The sequence below is a fragment of the Lathyrus oleraceus genome, chromosome 5 (assembly GCF_024323335.1).
Source record: "Lathyrus oleraceus cultivar Zhongwan6 chromosome 5, CAAS_Psat_ZW6_1.0, whole genome shotgun sequence".
Classification (NCBI taxonomy): Eukaryota; Viridiplantae; Streptophyta; class Magnoliopsida; order Fabales; family Fabaceae; genus Lathyrus; species Lathyrus oleraceus.
Genome location: NC_066583.1, coordinates 615,574,124 through 615,591,437, shown reverse-complemented (window position 1 = coordinate 615,591,437; position 17,314 = coordinate 615,574,124). Strand labels below are relative to the sequence as shown.

Sequence of the window (17,314 nt, the reverse complement as noted above, 5' to 3'; positions counted from 1 at the left end):
ATCATCGGTTCAGATAATTTTTAAACCAAAAATCAACCCAAACCGAACCGATTACATCCCTAGGTAGCTAATAAGTTAATTTAATTGTTTGATAAATTAACTGTTACATTAGTTGATAATTACAAAATGGCCTAAAAGAACGTTCTTAATTGAGAAATTGGTGGTTTTATTACCTTGTTATATTATATTATTAAATTAATTTTTATTCGATAAAAATAAATATATTAACAAAAACATGAAAAAAATAGTTTTAATATATCGCATTAAAATATATTAAATTTGTATATAAATTTTATGAGATTTGCTATTTAGTATGGATATATTTACAACAAAATTCAACAAATAAAATAACCAACATATTGTACATGAAACATGAAGTAGGGGTATTTCATAAAGCCATTTATGAGAACATAAAAATAAAAGTAATCCTAATAACTGCAATTTTTCGATTTCGTTAACTCATTTTTTTAAAATTTTATAATGAAATTTAACGACATACATGAAATAATAACAATGTAATTTTGAACTCAACTATATTAATCTATAATAATAAAAAAAAAATAAGTTTATCATTTAATATTTTACAATAAAATTGTAAAGATATTCTGAATTTTCTTCGTCTTTATTGATTTCATTGATTCACCTATGATATTTCACTAACTTGAGAATTATCAACACTATTTTCAAATTAATTATATGATTTATATTTAATACATGAAAAAGAGTGTCTAATAAATTATAAAAAAAACACTAAAAATTTACCAGAGAATTCTTCAAAATCTCTATAAACTTATATTACATTGAAGAGTAAGAATTGGTTTTTATTAAAATAACAAGGATATAAATGGAAGAAAAAGTCACAAAGTTAAAAGCTACAAACTCAAAAGCTACTTCAAATAGCTTTTGTAAAAAAAACTAAAAGCTAATTAAAAAAATCACAAGCTAAAAGTTCTTTTTTTTATCTTACGAAACAGACTCAAACTTTAAGTTTTTCTAAGCCTTCTTACTCATTTTTTAACTTCATCTTATTTTATTGAGATCGGTATAAATAGATGTGTTGTAGCGGACAAACAACTTTCATATGTGATATTCTTTTAACTTTCTTCTTCGAACAACATCTTCTTCGTGTCACATCCATTTTCCCGCCCTTTTTCCTACATCAAACTACGAAAAATGACGATAATAATTCCTGAGCTACTACCACATTCACACTTAAATGATGGTACACCTTCCAAGGCATATTTACGTTTAATAATAAGTGTTTAGTTTTGTTGCGGTGAGAATCAGAGACCAAGCTATTAGGTTAACTTGACTCGCAAAACAAGATGTCACCACCGAACTTTAATGTATCCAAGGGAAGGGGAAAAGATCAAATAACCCATAAATATGCAATGCAAAATAGTGCAATAAAGAGATTGAAGGTTCAGGGGTTTGTTATGAAAAGGAAAAGTACTAACACCCTAATCATCTATAGTATCCTATATGAACCTCTTGAGATATTTATATTTGGTTATTGTTGTTTGCTAAAGATTTGGGAGATGAGAAGAGAAGTGTGTTTTATTGCTTTTTGATTTGAAAAGACATAAAGTCTTGTGCCTATGTACCAATGAAGGATCGAAATCTCGTAGTTCGGGGTACAAATAACAAAAGGGTTTGTTTAGTTAATTTTAGAAGAAGAGACAAGTTGTTATCTTAAGGAGAATACTCATCTAAACCACCATAAATATGAGAAGATGAATATTTGCATCTTCTCATATTTTAGACATAAAGTCTTGTGCCTATGTACCAATGAAGGATCCAAATCCCGTAGTTTGGGGTACAAATAACAAAAGGATTTGTTTATTTAATTTTAGAAGAAGAGACAAGTTGTTATCTTAAGTAGAATACTCATCTAAACCACCACAAATATGAGAAGATGGATATTTGCATCTTCTTATATTTTAGACATAAAGTCTTGTGCCTATGTACCAATGAAGGATTGAAATCCCATAGTTTGGGGTACAAATAACAAAAGTGTTTGTTTAGTTAATTTTAGAAGAAGAGACAAGTTGTTATCTTAAGGAGAATACTCATCTAAACCACCACAAATATGAGAATATGAATATTTGCATCATTATGAAGGAAGAGCTCCAACTTGGATATAGAGTTTATAAGTATGTCACTAACTCCTTCATATGAAAAAGAATCAACATCAATTTCAATCATTACTATGGGGTATGAGATTTATATTTCAATTATAAAGATGATTCATGTCTGATCTCTTTTGAGAAAGGGTTTAAAGTGAAAAAGTCAAGTGGCAAATTTTTTGAATGAGATTTGTGTTTTTTAGTCTTATAAAAAGAGTTTGATATGCTTAAATGAAAATAAAAAAGGAATAAATAATACAGTTTTTTTTTTGGATTTTTAATATAAAATTAAAAATTAAAATAACAAAATAAATATTATTTTTAAATATAAAAATATAGAAAAGAAAATAAATAAATAAAATATTTTTGTGTTCTCAATATTGATATAATAAATAAAAGAAAAGGATAAAAAAAAAAGAAAAAAAAAAGAAAAAAAAGAGAAAAAAAAGAGTAAAAGGAGGAAAAACAAGGGAAAAAGGAGCAAAATAGGGTCTAATAGGAATTTAATATGTGACCCCTATGTCACAAATACACGCTGGACTAACACATCAACCACTACATCATTGGATTGCTACCCATTTGGTCAGATCTTTTCAACTCTTAACTTTTAATTTTTGTGCATAGGATTAGTCTCTTCATCTTCTCTCCGTTTCTTTAAATTCAAAATCTCTCCCTCCCTTTTGAAAAATCTTCTTTGATTGAACTTATTTTGTTCTAAACTTTGACCACTTTGCAAAAAGATAGAAACTTTGGCCTTATGCCATTGCATTTTCAAACTTCTTTTCTTAAATCAAACTTGTAAATAAACTTAACTATACTTGACTTAAACTTTCAAAAAAGCCAAAAAGAACTAACTCATTCAAACCATTTTAGGCCTTTGTGTCTTTCAAACTTAATTTTTGTTAAAAGCAATGCATCCACTTTGAAATTTGTATCACAAACTACGAGGTTTTGATCCCTCATTTTTATGTTGGTACGTAGGCACAAGTCTGAAGGTTTTGTCAAACGCAAAAATATAATTAATGAATTCTTTTCTCATCCCCTCATTCTATTTGTTTGTAAACATCATTTTTGTACTAAATACATATGCACACAAAAAGGGCTCTCTAAGAGTACCTAGGACACTTTGGGTGCTAACACCTTCCCTTTGTGTAACCAACCCCCTTACCTGTAATCTCTGACATTTTATTAGTTTTGATTTGAAAACTTCTTACTTTTGAGTTTTGTTCGTACTTTTTTCCCTTTTCCCTTGAAAACAATAAAAGCGCGGTGGCGACTCTTGTTATTTGATGTCTAGCTTATTCATAACTTGATGATCATGAATTTACCGCTACATTTATATTTGACATGAAGGAGTCACTACAACAAACAAGACCTTAGACAGCGCTTTTTTTAGCCTTAGACAGCGCTTTAAAGCGCTGTCTAAACCTCCGCTGCTAAAGGTTTAGACAGCGCTTTTTTAAATCTTAAAAGTGCTGTCTAAGCCCCCCCCCCCCCTAGACAGCGCTTTGGCCAAAAGCGCTTTATAAGACCCTCTTATTTTAAATTTTTTAGGTATACCTTAGACAACGCTTTCCAAAAAGCGCTGTCTAAGCCCCCCCCCCCCTTAGACAGCGCTTTTGCCTAAAGCGCTTTCTAATCCCCCCCTTAGACAGCGCTTTTTACAAAAGCGCTGTCTAAGGTATACGAAAATTTCTGAAGCTTTTGTTTTAAACCACATTTTTTCCAGGTTTATAAACCAGAATTTCTACCTGTTTTCAACCAGATTTTGACAGACAATTATCACATTTTATATATGCCATTTTGGCCTTTTTTCTACCAATTTTGGCTAACAAATATATATATATACCAATTCAAACCAATTTTGCCTTAAATGTATCAAAATATATACAAATTTATGTACACATTTACAAGTCATAACATATACTACAAATGTACACATTAATTACACAAATTTATGAACAAACATTGAGCTTTATCATGAATTGACACCACTCCTCTTTGATTTCGTCCACTTGATCCTTTGTATAAAATGCACACTTGAATTCATCAAAGTACTACATAATAATATAACATATTTTGAATTAATTCCAACTATTTAATTATATGAGATATGTGTAAATATAAAAATAACTCATAAGTTAGAAATACATACATCGGTGGGAATCTTTAATCGGCCCAAAGCAAGAGTATCTCGCATAAACCTCAACATCAAATATAACTTATAATCAAAGCAATTGAAAACAAAAAAATAAAGAAATCATGCATTATCAGATATAACTTATAATCAAAGCAATTGAAAACAAAAATATAACGAAATCATGCATTATCAGATATAACTTATAATCAAAGCAATTGAAAACAAAAAATAAAGAAATCATGCATTATCAGATATAACTTATAATCAAAGCAACCATGTGCGTCTACAATCTCTTCAACTCGATCACAATCGTATGTTTCCGTGTACTTCTTACTGAGTAACATCCTCCATTGTAGACACTTGATTCTCTATAAGATTCTCAACATACACACCTGATTTGACATCTTCTCTAATCTGAATAAAGGATAACAAATCAGTTCCGGTATAAAGCAGTGAAACATGATAAACAATAAATAAAACCTTTAATGCTTAGGTTCTACCTGAAGGTTCCTTTGACTCGGATCCAACAGATCTGTGACCTGTTCATTGTATATCTGGCAAAAACATTGTGTTATTATGCAGACTAAAATGACAAAGTTAAGATCAGGAACATTGAAAGAAATAGATAAACAACCAACCTCAAGAAAAGAGCAGTTGCACTGATAATTGAGCTGTTGATCAGAATGCTTTGTTTGCTCCTGTGCAGTAAATAAAACTGTAAACAACCCAAAACACTTCAAGAGGTCTTCAAATAATTTAATTAGGAATAGAACTGAACTCTTACTTCCTTTATGCGCGCAAACAGTCTCTCAAAAACACGGGGTGTAAGTCCTTGTTGCTCTTTTGCTACATTTTCTTCAGCCAAAGAATTGGCAGGACCCCACATAGTATACGTTTTCCCACTCCCCGTCTAACAATTTCAAATAGAATACATAAAACATCAAATCTAACAGGAACACATTATGAGAAATGCAGCAAAATAAGCAACTAAATGTTAATATCTAACAGAAACAGCACTATGAGAAATGCAGCAAAATAAGCAACTAAATGTTAATATCTAGCAGGAACAACACTATGAGAAATGCAGCAAAATAAGCAACCAAAATACCAAATGTTAATACCTAACAAGAACAACACTATGAGAAATGAAGCAAATTAAGCAAGTAAATGTTAATAGTGAGAAAAAGGAAACCTGTCCATAAGCAAAGACAGAACTATTGAAACCAGCCAAACAATTCTCCACCAAAGGAACCCCAACATGCTCAAAAATGTCAAGCTGAAAAACAGGATCAGAAAATTCAACCACAGTAGAAATGAAGTAACTCAAAAACAGTTTGAGCAGAAACAAAAATAGAAACCATACCTGAGTAGCTTCAACATCAGCAACAGAATCAAAGGTGAAAGTACGACCATTAATTGATAACGAATCACCAGAAATCTTCTGAACTATAGGATATCCTTCGTCCTTATCCTTCCGCAACGGCCTCATCCTCACAATAACCTACACAACACATACATATACAAAATAAGAAACCGGATAATAAATTAACAAGATCTAAAAACCCTAAATGGATGAGAAAAACCTTAACGCCGGAATCGGTAGTTGCCGGGAGTGAATTTTCGGCGGCGATGGTGTCGAGAGCAAGTTTGCGTTTGAGAGGGTTGGAAGAAGGAGGTCTTGGTGGTAACGGACTCTTGGATTTGACATGGGAGGGGGAGTAAGGGACGATGATGTTGTGATCTGAAGGAGGATCGTTTTCTTTGGAGGGTTTGTGTTTGCGAGAAGAGGGTCTGGTTTTGGCGGAGCTGCTAGGGCTTGATGAAGATGGAAGCTCTGCTGTGTCCCTCGCTATTGGGTTTCTTGGAAGCATGAAGTGCTTTCCAAAAGCGCTTTCTAAACCCCCACCTTAGACAGCGCTTTTGGTTTTAATTTTTTTTTAATTGAAAGACTTTAAACAGCGCTTTCTCAAAAGCGCTGACTAAGGTCTATATTTAAAAGCGCTTTCATTATTTTTTTAGAACATTTTCCGTGTTTTATTTTTATTTTAACCTTAGACAGCGCTTTCTTTTAAAAGCGCTGTCTAAGATGCGCTGTTAAAAAACCTTTTTGGCGTAGTGAGTTATGCATTTTAGAAGTTGAGGAAAATTTCTTATTCAATGGTAATGGCCCAAAATGACCTATAACGTTTCCTCTTGGCACATGCCCTTGAAAGTAGAATTTTAAGTTTATGAAAGAATCAAAGTTGGATAGGAAATATTGAAATTAATCATGAAACTTGGATGACCTTCATATCATAAAAATAGAGCAAGTTATGGTCCTTGGAAGTTGACCTCCTAACTAGGGCACAGACAAAGTGACATATGATCTTTCACCATAAATAATGACTTTCCAAGCAAAACTAGCTCTTGACCTCAACATGAAAGTTATTTGGAATGTCATAAGGAGTAACGTTGCTCTCTGAATCATTTCCATATGACAAAAATTGTAGGAGATGGGGTCCAGGGAACCCCAATCTTGACTAGTTGACTTTCTCTAGTCAACTTCTTTGAAACAACTTGCAAACTTGAAGTTCTCTTGATCTTTTGGACTCATGGAGGATCATATATGCATAAGATGATGTGAAGTGATACCTTGATATATTGGACCAATTGTTGAAGGAACTTGCTGAAGAAGTCACATAAGATACCTAGATGAATTAGGGTTTCCAAGGCCAACATGCTTCAAACTCTTGATGATTTGTTGATCCAAATGATAAATGAAGAACATGGTGATCTGTATATGGTGATTAGAGACATTGTGAATCATCTCTTGATTAATCTTCTTGCACTGAAGGTCTCAAACCCTAGTTATGAGCTTGATGAGGCATTGGTGGATATACACACTACCTACAAAAGAAACAAAGCTATACATCGACATTCTTTTGATATTTTGGTTAGTAGATAAAGAAAAATAAAGTATGGTACAATCAAATGTGTTTGTTGATCTCTCCCAATGCAAACCCAATGAATGAGGGGTAAGGAGGATTCCAAGGTGTGATCCCAAAGCCAATGCATATGAGGAGATAACATGAGGGATCTTAGGGTCAAAATTGGGGCCTTACACTAATGACTAGTTGATTCACCAATGACCTTGTGTCAGATGAGTCAATATGAGCCATATTGAGATAGGTCCTTCCCCCATTTCTTTTAGTGTGTGGTATATTTTAGGAGTTTGGTTCTTTGTACCAAATCTCTAACATGCATTAACACCTATATTTTTATTGCCCGACCTCAGATAGTTGTGACTTCTATATAAGTCCAATTACGACTGCTTAACATAGAGCTGAATTTGATCAAGAAGGCATATCATTCTAGTAAGTGAGATTGTAAGTCTCCCGTTCTTCATGGCATTGTGTGAAGACTTGACCTTTTTTCCTTTCATGAGAGCTCGTGGCATACTTGTTGAATTATTCAAGTTGGAGCCCGTCTCATGGATGATGTCTTGGTTCAAGGATTCATACTTATGAATGAGTGGAAGAGTGTTCTCCAAAGAATGACTTAACAAAATTAAAACTCATCACTAACATCTAACTAACATTTGACTAACTTTTTATTCATATTGCTTTATTTTTCAAGTCATTTACTTTATGCAATTTAAATTTCAGTTCATTTATCATTCATTTGTCATTTACATTTCATGCAACTTGTTTATATTCCAGTTCTTTACACTTTACTCACTTAAGCCATATCCTGTGATTGTATATATATTGTTTATTTGCTTGTTTTGCTTTCTGTTTGTGGTCTTAAGACCTTAAAACACATGATAACAACAAAAACTCTAAAAAATATGTTGGTGGATTGTTGGGACTTGATCTGAACTTTTGGACTTAGGATAGGAAACTTCCCTATGCTTTGAGGACTTGGTCAATGCCACTATCTGAGACTAAGTTATCCTTGCATGTACCTTTCATCTTATGCAAGACCTTGTTTGACTTTGACTCATCTGTCACTTTGACTTTGTGCTTACTTGTTATACTATTATTGTTGTTGATGTCTGATGATTGTTTTGAGTTGATCAAGGAATATTTCATTTGATGCATTGGAAGAAGTTGAAGACTGCTAGCTATTGGAGTTGCTTTCTTGGATATTCTGACTATCTTTATTTGATACCATGGCCTTCATTTGATTGCTTGGATATTTCTTATGCTTGTTGCTTTCTTGCTAAAAGTCCAAAGGAAAATGGGTTTCTATATGACATTCTTGTCTCTTGGATTGCATCCCATTGGTCAAATCTTTTCAACTCTCAACTTTTAATTTTGTATAGGATAGTCTCTTAATCTCCTCCCACTTTCTTAAATTTCAAAATCTCTCCCTCTTTTCAAAAAACTTTATTTGCTTGTGTTTTCTAATTTAGACATGTTTTAATGATTAAAAACTTTGGCCTTATGCCAATGAATTTTAAAATCTTTTCTTAATCAAATTTGTAAATGAACTTAACCATATTGACTTTATTTTAATAATAACAACCCCATTCAAAATTTTTGCCTTTTGTGCCTTCTTATTAAATTTTTGTTAAAATCAATTCACCAACTTCGTTGTAATTTTTACCACGAACTACAAGATTTTGATCCCTCATTTTTATGTTGGTACGTAGGCACAAGACCGAAGGCCAAACACAAAAATCTAATAAATGAATTCTTTTTTCACCCCCCACTATATATTTTATCAAACATCATTTTGACCAAATCACTTGCACACAAAAAGGGCTCCCTAGGAGTAACTATGACACTTTGGGTGTTAATACCTTCCATTTGCGTAACCAACCCCCTTACATGTAATCTCTGACATTTTATTAGTTTTGATTTTAAAACTTCTTATCTTTGAGTTTTGTTCGTACGTTTTCCCTTTTCCTTTGGAATCAATAAAAGCGTGGTGGTGGCTCTGGTTTTATTGACGTCAAGTTTACCCATAGCTTGATGGTCATGAATTTACCGCTACATAAATTAAGTGGCGACTCTGCTGAGGAGTAGTCCTCAGTGGGTTTAGCCTACTTTTTGTGTGTATATGTTTGTATATTTGATTGTTTGTTTTTTATATTATTGTGTGATACTCTGTCTGTTGTGCTTGGTGATCTATGTATGGTGAGATAAGTTTTAAACCGAACTTGACTGCAATATAAGATAAGAGGGTGGTATAATCATGTTGACTTTGAAGGAGTTGTCCTGAAAGAGTTGGCATGAGATCCCCCACTCAGTGGAGACCTCTTTGGAGTTACTGATGTCACACGAGTAAGTCATGGATAGACATTACTTTCTCTAAATCAGGGGTCCGAGAAGCTGAGGACTATAGAACATTTAACCCAACTTGGCCTATTTAGGATGTAGTGCAGAGACTGTTCAAGTGTAGACTTAATAACAGTTGTTACGTGATACTACACTCAGACTATTTTCTCTTGAGAATAATATGGGTTGATGAGTCAGTCATCCTAATATGTAGTATCCGATAGATGGGATTAAGATTCTAGGAAATTTTTTAGAACATGAGATACAGGTTTTTACCCTTAGTAAACTCCTTTGGGATGGTTCTTAACCCGACTCCATGCTCGTGACTCACAACAAACCCTTTGGGTGTTGATAAGGTGAAAACCATTATCCACCAAAATCGATGATTGATCATGATGACTTGATCCATCCCTTGACATTTGTTTGTGTTTGCCTTGTGTGTGATTGTTGCATTCAAGCATACATGCACATCAGGACATTCATCACAAAAAATAAATTTCAAGGAACTAAGGTTTTGTTTGTGAATATTTTCAGACCATGGATTATGGACGAAGGAATACTAAGAAGTACAGTTTCAGATGTCCTGATTTGAAAGAGCTAAGGAAGTTGTCATCCTTTGTATTAGATCCCCTGGACTTCAAGCAACGTCATGGGAAAATCTTGTATGTGTTATCTACTGAAGTGGTTGAAGGACTTCTGAGTGTTTGGGTTCAGTTCTATGACCCTCTTTATCGGTGCTTCACTTTTCCCGACTATCAGCTTGTGCCCACGTTGGAGGAGTATGCCCATCTCTTGGGTATACCCGTATCTAACAAGGTACCTTTTAGTGGATGGGAGGAGATCCCTATATCTAATGTCGTAGCTGAAGCTCTTCATCTGAAGAAATCTGAGATTGATGCTCATTTGGTGAAGAAAGGAGGAATTCTTGGGTTGACTTCTGAATTTCTCATTGGTAAAGCTACTATTTTTGCTCAAGCCGGTAGCATGGATGATTTTGAGGCTATATCGGTGTTGCTCATATATGGCTTGGTTTTGTTCCCTTTATTGACGATTTTGTTGATGTTAACGCCATTAGAATTTTCTTTATTGGGAATCTTATTCTGACTCTGTTGGGTGACATGTATTTCACTTTACATTTGATGAATTCTAAAGGTGGTGAGACTATTGTGTGATGTGTTCCTCTTTTGTACAAGTGGTTTATTTCACACTTGCCCCTGACGCCTACTTTCATGGAGACCCGACAATGTCTACGATGGTCCTAGAGACTTATGTGTCTCATTAATGATGATATTGTTTGGTTGATTCAGCATTGGGTAGTATGGACATTATTGATAGTTGTGGTGAGTTCTCTAACGTGCATCTCATTGGTATGCAAGGAGGAATCAACTACAACCCAACATTAACCCGTCGCCAACTTGGGTTCCCCTTAAGAGATAAACCTAATAACACTCTGTAGTACCCCAAAATTTTTCCTCCATTTTTACTTTTCATCTAACCTGTAACCTGTGACCCATCTAACCTCATTCATGTGTCATTCATGTTCATCATTCATTCATGGTTAACATTGGCTAACAAACACCATAGATTCAAGGTTTTTGGTTACCAAAGCAGGTTTGGATTGAAGATTTTGGTATTGCTCGTCATGTGGGTTGCAACCATAATTCTTGGTCTTGAGGGATTTTGTTGCTCGGCCTCTGTGCATGAACTGGGCTTCTAAATCCCAATTGTGGGCCCACGGTTTGAGATATTATTGGTGGAGCTTTGTGCTTGATCTGAAACCCTAATTGGGGATGGTTATTGTTCAAATGCCTTGATTGATAGACTGTTGGATTGATGATTAATCAAAACCCTAGCTTGTTGGTTCATAAGGGTTGTGAGCCTCACTACTTGATGTGAGCTTAAGACCTTGATCAGATGTACTTGAAGTTGTTGGTTTGGTTTAATGATTGTAAAATCCTAGCATGGGAGGGATTGTTTGGTCATTACAATATGCATCATGTCATTCATGGAGTTCACTAGAGGATTATGGTTTCATAGTGCTAATCATTCGTATTATCCAGTTGATTCTTGACTCCATAGGTCTTGTTCTAGTGATTCATTAGTACATTCATACTTCCATTCATTTCCTTTGATCGGGGTCCGATTTAATTCAAAGTCTCGTGCTCCATTGGATCCATTGAGTCACTGCATATTGGCCTTAAAGTCGTCATTGTGGCTCATATTGCATGGTATATGGTTCATGATATATGTTCAAACTAGAATTTAACCTCGTTGTGAAACCGTATCTGATCATTGCATTCGGCATAAGTATCCATAACCATTTGATCATTGATTCAAGTTGATTTGGAAATTCAAGTTAATTTTGATAATTCAAGTCAAGGTTGGAAATCCAAGGTGATTTTGGATTCGAACCAATTTTGTTAATTCAAGATAAATTTGGAATTTCGAGTTAATTTTTAGAATCATTTTGTTCCAATGGGCCATGGAGGTGTTGTCCTAGAGTGAGTCCTTTCTTTGTTATCCATATCCATTAAAATCATATAAAACCCAATATCCATTTATCAACTTTCGAACCAATTATCCATTTATTGAACAATCCATATTACCACCTTTTCATTTATCTAAATTAGTCAATTCCCTTCATTGTCATACATCACAAATCCCAAATTTCCATTCAAACTTCACAATCACATTGCATTCACAAATTCTCCAATTTATTTTCTCTTCATCCAAAGCATTCAAATTCCAATCATTTTTTACAAGATGCTTCATGTGCAACCAAGTTACAATGGTAACTTCACACTATATATACTAAAATTTCCAAATTACATTTTAATTCTACAAATGAAATCCAAAACAGTTCAAGTTGTCCAAAGCCACGTCCAATTTCGATACACTGCATAACTGTGTCAAAGATCCACCATGCTAGGATGCTGCACCCGAGGCCGCATGTCGTATACCATCATCTTACAGCCAGTCTAAGTCATTCTGAAAAAAACAAAGGAAAAAGAAGCAATGAAAAAAAAAGGGGGACTCAGTTGTAGAATCCAACTTGCATTTTCATAAATCATAACTCAAACCAACACTTCTAACCAACTTAAGACATTCTAACAGAATTTGTAACTAACCTGACCAACTTATAACCGATTTTTCATAACAGAAAGAGTAGAAGAGGAGATTGGAAAAGCTATAAATTGGTACCTTCACGGTTCATATTTTTTTGGGCTTGTTTTTCTTCCATCTTCTCTTCACCTTCTATCTTTACTCACTCCATCTTCTTCAACCTTCAATCCACATAATACCAAACCTCACTCCATCGTTCATCAACAACAACTCATATCCACCATCACCATGTTTATAACTCCTCCAACAGATATCAGTGAAGGAGGAACCTTCAACAAATCTGCAAAAAACCAGAAACGCCATCTTCTCACCACCTTCACTCTCTCTCATTTTTTCATCTTCTCGTCACCTTCTATCTTCTTCACTCTGATTCCATTTTCTTCACCTTCAACACAGCTTCTTCTCTCTTCAACACACCTAACCTCACCACACTAAAACAGAAACAGAATTCTATCAGTATTGCATTCCACATCCATTTTGAAAGCGGACGGAGTTGTGCTTGGACTCGGTTTCGGTCGATTGAAGGACGGGTTTTTTTTATGCATTTTGAACGTGGAATCCGTCGTCTGTGTTGCTGCGTCGTCGGACTCACCACTGTTTAGCGCCATTGTTGCGTATGGAAGAAGAAGATCTGGCGGGTCGAGTATTGGATTTTCGCGCATCTTGAACATGAGGAGACCTGGGCGTCGCTGAAGATAAGATGAAGGGTTGGGTTCGGGTCGCCATGGTGATGTCGTGGATGTTTGGGCCCGAAGCCCAAACGAGTTTCAATCACACCCCAACTTCTGTCCATCACACCCAACGTTTTCCAAATGGGCTCGTTCATAGTTTGTTTTGGGCTTGTTGGTTTTGTATTGCTAATTAGAAATGGATATTGTAATTAGTTAGTAATTATATTATTAGAATTTAACTAAATAATGTTTTGATTATTTTAATAGGATTTTTAGAAATGTTAGAAAATAATGTTTTGGTTAGTTTAATAGGATTTTTAGAAATGTTAGAAAATAATGTTTTGATTAGTTAAATAGCATTTTTAGAAATGTTAGGAAATAATGTGTTGATTAACTTTAGAAATTAGAATAGTTTAGAATTTAATTGAGTTCATTATAATTGATAATTAGAATTTTAATTCAATATTCATAGAATGGTGAAATGACTGTTACGCCCCTAGGTTAGAAATAGTCTAATTTTTGCATGTTCCCCTAGTTTTAGGACTTAGAAAATAATTCCAATAATCATTAACCCTTTAGGTAGTTATGCACTCAATTCAACTAATTTTTCCCCACTTATTAAGTTTATCAAAGTACGCTTTGATCAACTAAATCCTTTGACTGTGCTCAATTTCCCAAGCTTTGTCAAGTGATCAAAAGACCCTTGATCACTAGATAAAGCAAGTCCTTGTGATCAAGATGTTGGATACTGGATCTCCAACTTCAATCAAGATTCAAAGATCAAGATCGAGAGTTTAAGAGATTCAAATCAGTACAAGACAAGACTACTATTCAAGCATTACAAGGGTCAAACTCAACAACTTATCAATCATGAATCAAGTTGTACGACACGAGCCTTAAGCAATAGAGAAGGAGTGGGACTAGAGAATTCCTACCCCCATTCTGAATATCTTTAGGTATCAGACGAATGACCCAACGCTCATTGTATTCACCTCTATTCATAGACTTTAGTGTGATTCGAATCGAACAATTGATAAGGTATTCATTACAAGAAACAACAAGAAATATTCTCCTTCCACTTGAAAGTTAAGACAAGAGTTACATGCCATGAGCCTTAAGTAGTAAAGAAGGAATGAGACTGGATAGTTCCTACCCCCATTCTGGATATCTTTGGGTATGGGACGAATGACCCAACGCTCATTGTATTCACCTTTCCTCATAGACTTTAGTGTGATTCTTATCAAGTAACTATCATGTCTATTCCACTCTTTAATTCAATCATTCTATCACATTCTTTTTCCTTTAATCACCTTGTTTTCAGCCCTAGTGGGCTGAACTACGAAAGCTCTGTTTTCCTTATTGCACTATAAGGATACGTAGGCAGAAGAACCTAGTTTCTTTGCAAGCTACCCTATTTAACAATCAATCATTCCTCATTCAATCGATACCATCCTTTTTGAGATCAATCATACTTCTCCTTGGACTTCTTGTCTATCCTTTTAGGACGATTTAGCGATAGTCCACCTCATTAATTAAGAGTTATTTGGCTTGTACCCAAACATTTAATTTATTCTTTTCGGCTAAGACGCCACTTTGCTCTTCGATTCAGAGTCTATCTCCTTCTTGGATCCAAGATACTAGTCTTATTTGATCTCGAACTGTTGGTTCCCCATCCAGTGATATATTGTTCCTTGTACACAACAATACTTTCTCTTGGGCCCCGCTTTTACCCTTTGAAGACGTTGTAACACCAATTCATCTTGTGAATTGAGAGTTGTTTGGCTCTTACCCAGACATTTAATTCATCCCTTTGGTTGAGAGGCTTGTTTACTCTTTGATTCCAAGTTCCCTCCACCTGTGGGTTCCCTTGATACCATTCTATTGGTACAAGTTATACTTTTCATCATTGTAGGTCTCTCTTTCTTTTCTCGTGGTTCCGAACTACGATTGCTTTGACTTTCTCATTACACGATGAGAATACGTAGGCACGAGGATGAGAATCCTTGCCGAGTATACTGTAAGACCCCAATTTTGACCCTAAGATCCCTCATGTAATTCCATCGTAAGCATTAGCATTGGGATCATACCATGGCATCCTCCTTACCCCTCTTTCATTGGGTTTGTTTTTGGAGATATCACCAAGCACTTTGTGATTATATCATACTTGTATTTTATCATTTTACTAACCAAAATACCAAAAATATGTCTTTGCATTTTCCTAACTCTTTTGTAGGAAGGGCATGATCCCATTGATTCATCAAGTTTACATCTAGGGTTTGAGACCCTCATGAACAAAGAGCACAACCATTGAATTGATACAAGAAAGGTTATAGGCATAATACATGAGTCCCAATGTTCTCTACATGTTATATTGATCAAGTTTTCTTCAAGAGTTTGAGGGTGATTTGCCTTGGAAACCCTAGTTTGACCGGGTATCTTGAGTAACTTCTCCAACAAGCTATCTCACCAATTGATCAAATTTCTCAAGTTACACTTCAAAAATCATCATATTATGCATATATGATCTACCATGAGTCAAGAAAGTCAAGAGAATTGAAGATTGGCAAGTTGGTTGATGGTGGTTGGCCAGATGAATTCATCTGATCAAAACTAGGTCTCCCTAAACCCTATCTCCTACAATTTTCACCATATGAAAATGATTCCAAGATAAACAATACTCTAAATTACATTCCAAACAACTTTCATGTTGAAACCTAGAGCTAGTTTTTCTTGGAAAAACATTTTCTATATTGAAACATTATAGGTCATTTTGTATAAACCCTAATTTGAAAGTCAACTTCCCAAGACCATAACTTGCTCATTTTTTATGATATGAAAGATTTCCAAGTTGAAAAATAAAATTAAATGTGTCTACTTCAACTTTTATGTTTGTAGTGGGAGCTAATTCAAATTTTTTGAGCATGTGATATGAGGTTACATTGTAGGTCACTTTTGACCTATACCATTGATCAAGTGATTTTTCCAAACTTCAAAAATGCATAACTCTATCATTTAAAATCCAAATGACATGAAATTTATGACCATTTTGAAGGTCTTTGAAAGATCTACAACTTTTATGAAGACACTTTTCTCATTTGAAGCTCATATAAAAAGTTAAGCAAGGTGGAATATTGAGACATATGGCTTGACACTTAGAAAAATTTTGATATGTCAAAATTTTTCAAACTTCCACCTCAAATTTCTTCAAGTTTAAAACTCCAAATCGAAAAGTGTTGAACATGAAAGTTATTCCTCTTGATCTCACCTTTCCAAAGAGCTCAAATCCATGCATTTTGGACAAGGAATGCATAGGTTGCACATGGCGTGAACATGGTGTCATCACTTGGCAAGGATCAAACTTCAAATCAAAATGTACACTTGCCTTGCAATCCAAGCTGAATTCAGATCATCTCACACTCATTTGTGGACTTATGGCAATAATTTTATGGGCCTATGCGCGCCCATGCACCCATGCATCATCAATGACCAAATTTGGAAAGTGAATTCAAGTGTTGAAAAAACAATGGATTCAGCTATAAATAAAGCCTCATATGCTTAACAATTGACACACATTCGCACCAGCTTTGATCCCCTAACTCTAACCCTCACATTGCAAAGGATAAACCTAAGAAATTCACTTGAATTTGAGTTTGAATTTCCACTATTTTGAAATACAAATCTCCAGGAATCCACAGCCTTTTGAGAATTCAATCCTTCTTCTACAAGCATTTGGAGTAAGATTAAGCACGGGCAAGAGCAAGATCAGTTGAATCCAGACCTCCATTAAAGGTATTTTCCGGAAATTTTGATCTCTTCGATTCTCTCAAATTCTTGTTCAATTCTATTGATTGTTTGGTTGTCTAAAGTCCTACCAATGTAGGCAAGAAGATTGAGTTGCTTATAGGCCAAATCAAAGAAACTCAGTTCATGTACCTCAAATTTCAACTCCATGTATCTCTCAATATACTTGGAGTTAGAGTGAATTGAGGCCAG

General features: G+C 34.5%; 1 protein-coding gene and 1 long non-coding RNA gene across 2 annotated transcripts; both read right to left on the bottom strand.

Annotated features, from left to right (window-relative positions):
- Positions 1-4,596: 4,596 nt before the first annotated feature.
- LOC127082424 (kinesin-like protein KIN-12B) lies at positions 4,597-6,137 on the bottom strand. The gene is made up of 7 exons (XM_051022663.1): positions 5,850-6,137; positions 5,630-5,767; positions 5,459-5,542; positions 5,051-5,176; positions 4,905-4,964; positions 4,767-4,820; positions 4,597-4,680 (listed from the first exon to the last, which is right to left on the bottom strand). Exons 1-7 carry the CDS (start codon positions 6,135-6,137, stop codon positions 4,597-4,599), a joined length of 834 nt encoding a protein of 277 aa, XP_050878620.1.
- Positions 6,138-12,224: 6,087 nt separating this feature from the next.
- On the bottom strand, positions 12,225-13,415 carry LOC127087081 (uncharacterized). The gene is made up of 2 exons (XR_007789774.1): positions 12,729-13,415; positions 12,225-12,515 (listed from the first exon to the last, which is right to left on the bottom strand). It is a non-coding gene; the product is annotated as an uncharacterized LOC127087081 (long non-coding RNA).
- Between the last annotated feature and the right edge of the window lie 3,899 nt (positions 13,416-17,314).